At 39.8% G+C, this 11770-nt stretch overlaps 1 protein-coding gene and 1 long non-coding RNA gene across 2 annotated transcripts; both read right to left on the reverse strand.

Annotated features, from left to right (window-relative positions):
- Nucleotides 1-1087: 1087 nt before the first annotated feature.
- LOC139114441 (uncharacterized) lies at nt 1088-3135 on the reverse strand. Its single transcript, XR_011547874.1, has 3 exons — nt 3013-3135; nt 2074-2245; nt 1088-1205 (listed from the first exon to the last, which is right to left on the reverse strand). It is a non-coding gene; the product is annotated as an uncharacterized lncRNA (long non-coding RNA).
- A 4889-nt stretch (nt 3136-8024) lies between these two features.
- Nucleotides 8025-11113, reverse strand: LOC139114439 (microsomal glutathione S-transferase 1-like). Its single transcript, XM_070676181.1, has 3 exons — nt 10829-11113; nt 9737-9846; nt 8025-8327 (listed from the first exon to the last, which is right to left on the reverse strand). The coding sequence occupies exons 1-3, from the start codon at nt 10949-10951 to the stop codon at nt 8087-8089; spliced, it is 474 nt and encodes a 157-aa protein (XP_070532282.1). The 5' UTR covers nt 10952-11113; the 3' UTR covers nt 8025-8086.
- Nucleotides 11114-11770: the final 657 nt, after the last annotated feature.

The raw sequence follows: 11770 nt of genomic DNA on the forward strand, positions 1-11770 counted from the left end.
GAGGGGGCCAATTTTCTTCAATCAACCACATAGATTAACACTTTCCATTACATGTGAATCAGTAATTGCGAAAGTTACGTGCGTTGTCCATCAGGGGAGGGGGGGGGGGGGGGGGTTAGCAAGTTTTAGACTGTATGGTAATTCACTACCATTATGAAATGTAAGTCGTACCAAGATTGCTGTATTTATGTGGGTCAGTCATACAAAGCATTCCTTTCAAATTGAGCGAAAAGTCACCATTTGGCTCTTCCTAAGTTGAGGAATTGGTCGGAGTAAGCTCTGAGGAAAGCAGTAGTTCAAGATGCGCAAAACATGGATTTCCTGTAAACCTGGTCATTCGTATAAAATATGCAATACGATAAATGAAACAACACATAGCCTCAATCGTGTTCAGAGTCCTTGGTTGGTTATTTCCGCGTCGAATGATTCGAAGCGGTCCGAGGGTTGGAGTTAGCTGATAAATAATGTGGGGACGAAGAGAGAGTTTCGACCAGGGCCACCAGGTACTGTCACTCTGTCATCTCGTGACAACGGCAATCTTTCATCTCGAAAAAGGAAGAAATAGACACTAGACGTTAGAAAGACCAAGATACCAGTACGTCTGGTTGAAGCGAGAAGATGATGCAGTTTTACAACCGTCTTTTCATCCACTTGCCCCTATATAGCATCCCTATTAAGGATCAAATTAATTTGGCTAGCTTTTAGATTGAGTTCATTTTCATATTTACTTTCCCAATGTAGATTTTGTTAAATTCACTTTCTGTGGTAGGCCTTCTATTCCTCAAGTGATTTGACAGTTGTCGTGTTCTACGTTTCACCCTTATGAAACCATGTCAGCAATGTGTTAGGTTTTGACAAGATTCCCGTGGTGAAGGGATAAAGAAAATGCGAAAGAACGATTTGGTTCAAGTGAAAAAAGCTTGTATTTCAGCTTTTACTGAAGATTTCACGTCAGGGCCGATACCTAAACGTGACTGTTCTGGAAGATTTGTAAAACAATATAGAAATTTACACATAATCCAGCGGTGAAGGCCAGGGCTCTGAAGGGCTGCATCCCAAACAAATATGTGACCGTATGAACGAAGCGGCTACCCACAAATATTTGAAAGAGCAGCAATGCAGTGCTGTCAGCTGGGCCGGTCAGGATGTACAGCGGCGCCAAAAGCAGGAACGGAATGACGTTTTCCATGTCGTTCAGCACACATCTGTTGAGGAAGAGAGAGCAAACGTGGATGTCAGTCCAGGTTTTGTTGAGTAGGTAAGCAGTTAAAAATATAATAAGGTACAATGCGCCTCGGGGACAGATATTCGGACTCTCAAACTTTTACAATTCTTTTCCGATCCACCACTGTAAGGGCATATTTTACAACTCTTTGTAAAAAAAACTTTTCACTGTCTTAGAATTTTGAAAATCGAAAATTTTATTTTTTCCCATAGAATTAATACAGGGATGGCAGCCATTTTGAATTTCACATCTAGGTAAATATTCGGTAATTTGTTTCTTTGTGCCAGAATTTGCACGGTGACCCCAATTTTTATTCTTGATTTTGAAAAAATGGTTGAAATATTCATGGAGGAAAGTCTGAGCAAAGTTTAAGTCTTTCTTTTGAGGCGCATACTACCTTAAATGCTGTACGGTCCTCTTTTAGGTACTAGTAATTGGGGCTCAACTTAATGTGGTTTACCAATGATTCGAACAGCAGGAATGTTAGAAGGGTCCCAAAGCCATTTTGACATTTTTCCTATGACCAATTGATATACATACTCGCCCTCAAACGACAATACCAGATGAAAATATCAGCAAGGCCTATTACTAGATATGCCTTGTATTGTGTCGTGCAACATATCAATCATCAGAATGCAAAATATAGATCGCAAGCAGCAAATCAGAGTTAAAGAAATTTGAACGTAGAGTATTTCTTAGATGGTTTGAGCATCGACATGTGTTCAAGGGTCAACGGTTTGATAGACTTTCGATTTCATGGTGATTGATACGATATTTGAAGTGCGATGCACCTCCTATTGCTTTTGGTTTTCAGGAGTAAATTTCGCATAAACTATTTACAGCATTACCCGTTGCTCTCAACGCTGAAGCAGTTCCAGATTTGGCCTCGTCCGTTAAACATGCGTTATGTATGACCTGGACATATCTAGATCTGTGACCAATGCCTTTCTTCTGCAACTCCAAGTGATGATGATTTATGACACATTGAGATCGCCTCGTTAATAAAGGTATATGTCCTGTCTTCGCCAGAAATACAGAATAATACCGTCGTAAGTGCATTGCATTATTATAAATCACGCGAGAAGAGAGAAAATGAATCTTCTAAGGGGTGGACCATTTGTTATCTTGGAGTCTTGAAGATTGATGAGGTAGTATTATATTTTACTTGATCAATTGTACATCGTTTTTCCCACTCTCCCACCTTTTTTTTGTTTGTCAAGCCTTATCTTGCTGAAAATTTTATTGACATTTGTTGGGAAGTTTGTTAGTAAAACTTCCAGAACCCCCCCCCCCCCAACATATCAAATGGTCCACCCCCAACGACGTTGGATTGATGTACAGCTACATAGATGAAACAGCGGCGGAGGCTCGTAACGCCAAAATTGTACAACATAAGTTGAGTAGACATGCCCAGTGAACGAACGCATAAGTTTACACTGTTTCGAGATCAAAACTATGACATGTTACAAATAATAACAGTGCTCTTAGCTTTTTTTTGTGCAAGGAAACTTTAAATTTATGAGAGTTTAGAACCACCACTAATGCAGATCTTTGCCATATTGTGGTTGTTGCGCAATGTCTACATAGATTGATATCTTTAACGCCCCACAGTCTCAAGATACAAAACACAGCATCGTACATGCAGAGTGGGGAAAATCTGTATTTGAAAGTCTCACATTATGATACATTATAACGTAATAACGTTAAAGCATCAAAAAATTGTATATTTGTAACCGTTTCTGGTCTGCGTTCTTGTCCACATCGTTGCCATGGTGATATTACCCTACCTGCAACACGTTCTACCATCTCATTTTGAACCAACATTTTCTTAATTTGGGCCTCAGGTCTTGAATTTCCTAGTGACCTAAGTCTGGCATCTTCAGGATTTGCATACACATGGGGAGGGAGGGAGGGAGGGGAGACAGGAAAGAAACAGAAGAAGGACATAGACAGACAGACAGACAGACAGAAGGACAGCCCGACAGACAGACAAAGACAGTGAGTCAGAAATAGATAGGAGAAGCAAGGAAAGAGACAGAGACTGCAGAAGGCTTAACAGAGGCAGATCGGGTCACAGACAAAATCACAAATCAGAGACACAGATAACGTCCGGAAGACGAGCAAAATGTATTGAAAGGCGACGGCAAACAATTTTCGACTTCTGGTCTTTTAAGTAGCCGTACTTGGGAATGTATTGTACAAGGCTGCAATTTTCGCAACATCAATAATAATAATAATTTATTTCTCATATTCTTTTGAAAAAAAGACAATAATTTGTACACATTGAAGCGTTACAATGAGAAAAGGACTGAAAAATAGTTGCTCTAGGCACTAATCGGGTTCAGCCCCAAACTCAAGAAAGATTGATGTACAGGTTTTTTAAATATGGCGACTGTTCCGATATATCACAGTGACAAATATTACAGAAAGTTAATGAACTAGGCATGAAGCCTTGGAAAAAAAAATACATGAAAACACAAAACTACAGCAAAAAAGGGAAAGGTAACTGTGAGAGAAAACGGTCTGAGTTACAAAATCAACAAAACTACAATTCCAGTAAATAATTTTTAAGCTCTCGTTTGAATCTAAAACATCAAGGATACATAAATTTTATTGCAAATCGATTGCACAACTGCTATCTTGAACACGTTACGTGTATGGGTAAGCTGGTATTAAGTTTTTATTATGTACTCATAGAAACTCTTGATTTGTGATGCATGGGAAACATCCAAGCGACAAGAATTTGTTAATCCTAAGTGCTTTTGTTTATACATTGCACACGATGGTTAGACCTTAGATGGACTTTGCTTAATGATCAGCGGCTCAAGGTGGTAGTGCAAATAAGAATACGGGTCCCAGTGTCAACAGTTAATTAAACCTTGCAAACTATGGCAGCTGAGAATTATTAGTCCCCTTCCGCCTATACAGATGCACTAAACAGCAATTGAACAGGTCGTTCCAACATGTAATCAATGAACGCCCTTGTCGGCTTTGGAGAAGCTGGAAGATCAACTGTGTTCCATCTCATATTCATTCATTTAATACCATTTTGCTCCTAAATTTCTGAAACTGATATTTTCAATTATCTACGTATATCTAACTTTTAAATTCATTTCGTGTTACAGCCCAAAACTTCCTCCCTCAGCAAATTTTCAATACCCCTCACGATAGATCCTGTGGATCCCTGCAGACTACCGATCAGTAGGAATGGCTGTTTTGAATTTCATGTCAATTACTGACATCACTGTGATTGCTTTACCTTTCTTGTGTTTCTGAAAAATGACGTCAGCGGCAGCAGAAACAGCATCTTGCCTGGCTAATGCCACAACGGTTGGGTTGTTGAAATCCAGCTCAGCGACTATTATGCCCGTCCAACAACGCAGTGTACACGTCTGTACGGCAAATATCTGACAAAACGTGCTAATCTGACAAAACTCTTTTTACCAATAGCGTCGGGAGTCACTTAGCCAGCGCACTGCTCCGCCGTCATTAAATGTATCGCTACAGTGCACGGAGTGTGCCGATTACATGATCGGTATACGTTAATACAAAGCAATAGCTTTGTGACGCTGTGAACCAGACAAGTGCGTATACACGGTGTAAGTTTAATACTATGCTTGGACCTCGAGCTTGACGCGCCAGGGTCAACATTCATAATCGCTAATTTTGTCATTACTCAATAAACATGCAAGTGGATGATAAGAAAAGCACCTAGTATCTCAACCAGTGAGCGACCCTGGCGGCTGATGCAAGAACGACCACAACAAAAAAAGCCAAGGAAAGTGATGCAAAACAAGAAGTTCTCTGTTTTTCATTGTGGTGATTTTGATACTCGCGCCACAGCAGCTTACATGTATATGGCCATTTTGTGATGTTTGTGATTTTGGACTATGCTTTGACAGGCGAACTATGTGGGGATAAGCTTCAGCAATTGAGTAGGGTTACAAGCAGCAATCAGTCTTTTTGTCAGATAATGGCGTTTTTTCAGATAGTCGCAGTAATCATGTCTCCGCCAGGACACAAACTATGTACCCTAGTATTTCAATGAGGTCAAAATTTGAGTTCAATGCACGTACTGTCGCTGCATGATGTTCTCGGAAAGGTGTTCATTAAACACCTGTAAATATAGATCGGCAGCTCCTGTTGAAAATGCAGAGTTACTGTCTAAGTCGCCGTTGTTTTATGGGTATGGCCCGACTCGATGTTGACTTAACGCATGTTAATGCAGTAAGTCCCGGCAAAGCAAAATCAAGCAGAACATCATGATACAAACTTGTGTAGATTGAACCAAAGAAGTGGTCTTTGACCTTAAGCTTAATTCCATCAAGATATCCCAACCTTAAACGCTGATTTCCGACACTCTGTGTTCAACAGTGGTAGAATTTCCGTGAATCTTTATTATCATGAAAATAACCTCGCATTATATAACTAAAAGGAGAGATAAAGTACTTTCTTCGCTGACTTATACCGAATCTCTAAACCTCACATTTTGCATGAACACATTTTCTTTTAAGGGAAGGGTAGAAAAGTTATCAGGACAAAAAATTGGCAACAATTGACAAAATGACGCTTTTAGCCACGTATTTGTCAGACAGATAAGGTTAACATTTTATCAGCAATTAAACCACAAGACAAGAAAATTGTAGAGAGAACATAGAGAACAGAGTAATGAGGTGTTTCTCTACTTCAGTGAAATACTGATATCGCTGTTCCCCAATAAATGCAGTTTTTCCTAAGCGTTACTCACCCTAGTTACAGCCGCGTTTGCCGATCAATAAGTTGTCATGGTTTGGCAAATCTTGAAGCCCGATTTTATTGTAACAGCTTGTTAACATAATGAATCGTGCATTTTGTCTACTTTATATCAGTATATTACTCGTAGGTGTCACTATCGGGTCGAAGGCTATATAATCTCGAGAGAGAACAATTTAGTTATTGTCACATTTTAAACGTGTACGATTGGTAGGTAAAACAGCTGCGCAGCGGTACTTCCGGAGAGAGAGAGAGAGAGAGAGAGAGAGAGAGAGAGAGAGAGAGGAGGAGAGAGAGAGAGAGAGAGAGAGAGAGAGAGAGAGAGAGAGAGAGAGAGAGAGAGAGAGAGAGAGAGAGAGAGAGGAGGGGAGGGAGGGAGACAGACAGACAGACAGAGAGACAGACAGACAGACAGTAGACAGACAGAGAAAGAGCCAAATTAAATTTCTCTAGGACATCGTTGTCGGTTCCACTTGTATTTTACTAATGATTCATCAGTAGACTAGCCTGCTTGAAAATGTTGTCTAACGAACGAAAAATAGGCTTCAAATCGTTCTAATCAAATGCCTGTCAATTAAGCAATCCCATTGTATATTGCAGCAAAAGAAATACACAAGGCGACATGAAGCGACGAGGAATTTATCTCTAAGATGGCTGTACACATAAAGCAAAAGGAGAAGTCTTCGTACTTGACAAACTTCTCTTCACAGTAGGATTTTACAGAAAACTCAAGCAGCGATGACCACGAGCACGATAACGCATGGTGGAGCTTTAGAGAAACTATAAAACGGAACGATCCTTCATAATCCACTGTAATTATCTTTCAGAACATAAAACCTACCTGCAATGACAAAATATGAAGACAGTGTTCTGTAGATGTGCGCACGAACAATTTGAACGCAATTTAAGGTAGAACGCACCTCGGGGACAGAAATTCGGGCCTTCAAATTTTATCAATTTTCTTCTGACCTACCACTTGTTGGGGCTCATTTTGAAGCTCTCGGCGAAAGAAAAGTTTTCATGGTCTTAGTTTTTCGAAAATTGAAAATTTTATTTTTTCCCATAGAGTTAACACAGGGATGGCGGCCATTTTGGATTTCAAACATCGAGAATCGCAAGTTATTTGTCTCTCTAGTACCAAAGTTTGCACGGTGACCACTGATTTTTATTCTTGCTTTGGTAAGAGAATGGTTGAAAGTTTCACTGAGGAAAGTTTGAGCAAAAGTTTAAGTCTTTCACTTTCGAGGTGCATATTACCTTAAGATTTCAGGATACCACTTCTGATAGCGACTACCAAACGCTCCTGTAGAACGTGAAGTGTCAACCAAAGCCGATCAAATCGGCGTATTTGATTTCCTATTGGAATCATTGTGCAAAATTTGGTACTAGAGAAATAGTAAGTGAAGAAGTGTAAATCACGGGTTTCTCAGAAATCTGGTCATTACTATATGATAGGCCTATACCATACCATAAATGAAATACCTTGTTACCTGAATCGTTTTGGGGTTCTTTGCTTGCTTGGTTATGCGTCGAGTGATTCAGAGATGGTCTGATGATTTAAGTCAGCTGGTAAACATTGCAGGGACGAAGAGAGCATGAGCGACAGGTGCTTCGACCACAACCCCTAACATCATGAAACAACAGCGCATTATCTGACAATCTTCCATCGCAAAAATGAAGGAATAAAAACAGGAAAATAGAATAACCAGGAGGCGAGCAGAGTGAAAAAGTAGTAGGTAGGGTTGAAAGCAGAAAATGGCAGTTTTAGACCCTTTTTTCAATCAATTGCCCCTGATGTAGCATTCCAAATCCAGAACTTTGTGGTAACTTTGAAATACAGAGTTCATTTCAACATGTACTTTGCCTTTCCCAATTATGTCAAATTCACTTTCCCTTCTGAGCCCAGTGTTTTCGAGATAGGTGTAACCATTTATCCGTTTCTTTTGTGTGTCGCTGAAACCGTGTCAGCGATGTATTGGATTTAATTTGCTAAAGGTGAAACCGAAGTTTTTGATGGTGAAAGGATGAAGGAATGGCGAAAGTATACTTTACTTTAAGTAAAAAGCTTTTATTTTAGCTTTTATTGAAGTGTCATGTCATTACCGATGCCTAAAAGTGACTGTTCTGGAAGATGTGGAAAACGAAATAGAAATTTACACATAATCCAGCGGTGAAGGCCAAGGCTCTGAAGGGCTGCATCCCGAACAAATATGTGATGGTATGAACGAAGCGGCTACCCACAAATATTTGAAAGAGTAGCAATGCAGTGCTGTCAGCTGGGCCGGTCAGGATGTACAGTGGCGCCAAAAGCAGGAAAGGAATTATGTTTTCCATGTCGTTCAGCACACATCTGTTGAGTAAGAGAGAGCAAACGTGGTTGTACGTCCAGTTTTTGTTAATTGGGCAAGCAGTTAACTTAGGGTAGAATGCGCCTCGGGACAGATATTCGGACTCTCAAACGTTTGCAATTCTTTTCTGATCCACCGCTTGTGGGGGATCATTTTAAAACTCTTGGTGACCCCCAATTTTCATTCTTGATTTTGAAAGAGAATAGTTGAAATATTCATGGAGGAACGTTTAAGTCTGAACAAAGTTTAAGTCTTTTGGTTTCGAGGCACACTGCTTTTAATACTATTCGGTCTCCCTATTTTATTTATTAGTAATAGGGGCTCAGCTTAACGTGGTTTACCAACTATTAGAACAGCAGGAATGTTAATTACAAGGGTCCCAAAACCATTTTGACATTTTCCTATGACCACTTAATATACATACTCGCCATCAAACGACAACACGTGATGAAACTATCAACAAAGCCTATTACTATAGATCGGTCTTGTATTTTGTCGTGCAGCGTATCAATCATCAGAATTATATATATATATATATATATATCGGTCTTGTATTTTGTCGTGCAGCGTATCAATCATCAGAATGCAGTATATATATATATATATATATATATATATATATATATATATATATATATATATATCAAGCAGCAAATCACAGTCAAATAAATTTGAATGTAGACTGTTGCTTAGATGGTTTGAGCATCGACATGTGTGCAAGGGTCAACGGTTTGATTGACTTTCAATTCCATGATGATTGATACGATATTTGAAGTGCGATGCACCTCCTATTGCTTTTGGTTTTCAGGAGTAAATTGCACATCAACTGTTTACAGTATAACGTGTTGCTCTCAACGCTGAAGCAGTTCAGGATTTGGCCTCATCCGTTAAGCATGCGTTATATATTATTACCAAACGTATCTGTGGCCAATGTTCTGCTACTCCTATGATAACGTTTTAAGACACATTGAGATAGTACGAATGCAACACGTGCAGCGCTTCCTTAATAAAGGCATTTTTCCTGTCCTCGCCAGTAATATGACGATAATACCGTCGTAAGTGCAATGCATAATTATAAATCACGCGAGAAGAGAGAGAGTGAATCTTCTAAGGGGTGGGCCGTTTGATATCCTGGGAGTCAGGAAGATTGATGAGGTAGTATTATACTTTACTTAATCCATTGTACATCATTTTTTCCCACTCTCCCCATTTTGTTTGTCAAGCCTTCTCTGGCTGATATTTTTATTGACAATTTTTGGGACTTTTTCCCCCGAACATTTCCATACCCCCTGGTTATATCAAATGGTCCACCCCTAACGATGTTGGCTTGATGTACAACTACGTCGATGAAACAGAGGAGCAAAGGGTCTGTTTTCTTGTCAACATCGTTGCCATGGTGATATTACCCTACCTGCGAACACGTTCTACCATCTCATCTTGAACCAACATTTTCTTGATTTGGGCCTCGGGTTTTGCACTTCCTACTGACGCAAATCTGGCATCTTCAGGGTTTGCATATACCTGGGAGGGAGGAAGGGGGGAGGGGAGACAGGAGAGAATCGGAGGGACATACACAGACAGACAGACAGACAGACAGACATACAGACAGACAAAGACAGCGAGTAAGAAATAGATAGGAGAAGAACGGAAAGAGACAGAGACTGCAGAAGGCCTAACAGAGGCAGATCGAGTCACAGACAAAAACACAAACCAGAGACACAGATAACGTCCGGAAGACGAGCAAAATGTATTGAAAGAAGATGGAAACAATTTTCCACTTCTGGTCTTTAAGTAGCCATACTTAAGAATGTATTGTACAACGCTGCAATTTTCGCAAATGAAGGATTCATAAATTTTATTACAAATCGAGTGCACAACTGCTATCTTGAAGACGTTATAAGTATGCGTAAACTGGTATTAAGTTTTGTTATGTACTCATAAATTATTGATTTATGATGCATGAGACATATTCAAGCGACAAGCCTGTACAATTCCTAAATGCTTTGCTTTGTGCATTGCATATTATGGTTTGACCTTAGATGGACTTTGCTCAATGATCAGCGGCTCAAGGTGGTAGTGCAAATAAGGGTACGGGTCCCAGTTTGGACGGTTAATTGAACCTTGCAAAGTATGGCATCTGAGAATTAATAGTCCCCCTTCCGCCTATACAGATGCACTAAACAGCAATTGAACAGGTTATTCAAACATGTACTCAATGAACGCCCTTGTCGGCTTTGGAGAAGCTGGAAGCTCAACTGTGTTCCATCTCATATTCATTCATTTAATACCATTTTGTTTCTAAATTTCTTAAACTGACATTTTCAGTCATCAACTTACATCTGTCTTTTAAATTCATTTCGTGTTACAGCCCAAAACCGCTCTCCGCTAGGAAAATTTTCAATACCCCTCACGATAGATCCTGTGAATCCCTGCAGACTACAGATCAGTAGGAATGGCTGTTTTCAATTAAATGCCGATTACTGACGTCACTGTGATTGCTTACCTTTCTCGTGACTCTGAAAAATGCCGTCAGCGGCAACAGAAAAAGCATCTTGCCGACAACCAAAGCGCCATACCTGGCTAATGCCACAACGGTTGGGTTGTTGAAATTCAGTTCAGCGACCATTATGCCCGTCTAACAACGCAGTGTACACGTCTCCGCCAAGACACAAACTACCTTTGGAGTCCAATGAGGTCAAACTTTGAGTTCAATGCACTTACTTACTGTCGCTGCATGATATTCTCGAAAAGGTGTTCATTAAACACATGTAAATATAGATCGGCAGCTCCTTTTGGGAATGCAGAGTTACTTAATGCATGTTAATAAAGTCAGTCCAGGCAAAGCAAAACCAAGCAGAACACCATGATACAAACTTATGTAGATTGAACCAAAGAAGTGGTCTTTGACTTTAGCTTAATTTCCTTAAGATATCCAAACCTTAAACGCTGATTTCCGACACTCTTTGTTCAACAGTGGTAGGATTTCGGTGAATCTTTATTGTCATGAAATAACCTTGCATTATATCACTAAAAGGAGAGATAAAGTACTTTCCTCGCTGACTTATACCGAATCTCTCAACCTCATATTCTTCATGAAACACATTTCCCTTTAAGGTCACAGTCGAAAAGTTATCTGGAAACAAAATTGGCAACTTTACATGAGAAAATGACGCTTTTAGCCACGTACAGACAGATAGATAAGATAAGGTTAATATTTTATCAACAATTGTTACCATAAGACAAGAAAACTGTAGAGAGACAACATAGAATAGAGTAATGAGGGTGTTTCTCTACTTTAGTGAAATGCTGATATCGCTGTTCTCCAATTAAATGCAGTTTTTCCTAAGCGTTACTCACCCTAGTTACAGCCGCGTTTGCCGATCAATAAGTTGTCATGCTTTGGCAAATGTGGAAGCCCGATTTTATTGTAACAGCTTGTTAACGT

The sequence above is a fragment of the Ptychodera flava genome, chromosome 16 (genome assembly GCF_041260155.1).
Source record: "Ptychodera flava strain L36383 chromosome 16, AS_Pfla_20210202, whole genome shotgun sequence".
NCBI lineage: Eukaryota > Metazoa > Hemichordata > Enteropneusta > Ptychoderidae > Ptychodera > Ptychodera flava.

Bases quoted from the DNA above. Each gene is read 5' to 3' on its own strand.
- LOC139114439 (XM_070676181.1), bottom strand. From the start codon at position 10,951: ATGGTCGCTGAACTGAATTTCAACAACCCAACCGTTGTGGCATTAGCC. The intron at 9,847-10,828 runs GTAAGCAATCAC...CCTCCCTCCCAG, and splicing joins TTTTCAGAGTCACGAGAAAG to GTATATGCAAACCCTGAAGA. The intron at 8,328-9,736 runs GTAGGGTAATAT...CTTACTCAACAG, and splicing joins ATGGTAGAACGTGTTCGCAG to ATGTGTGCTGAACGACATGG.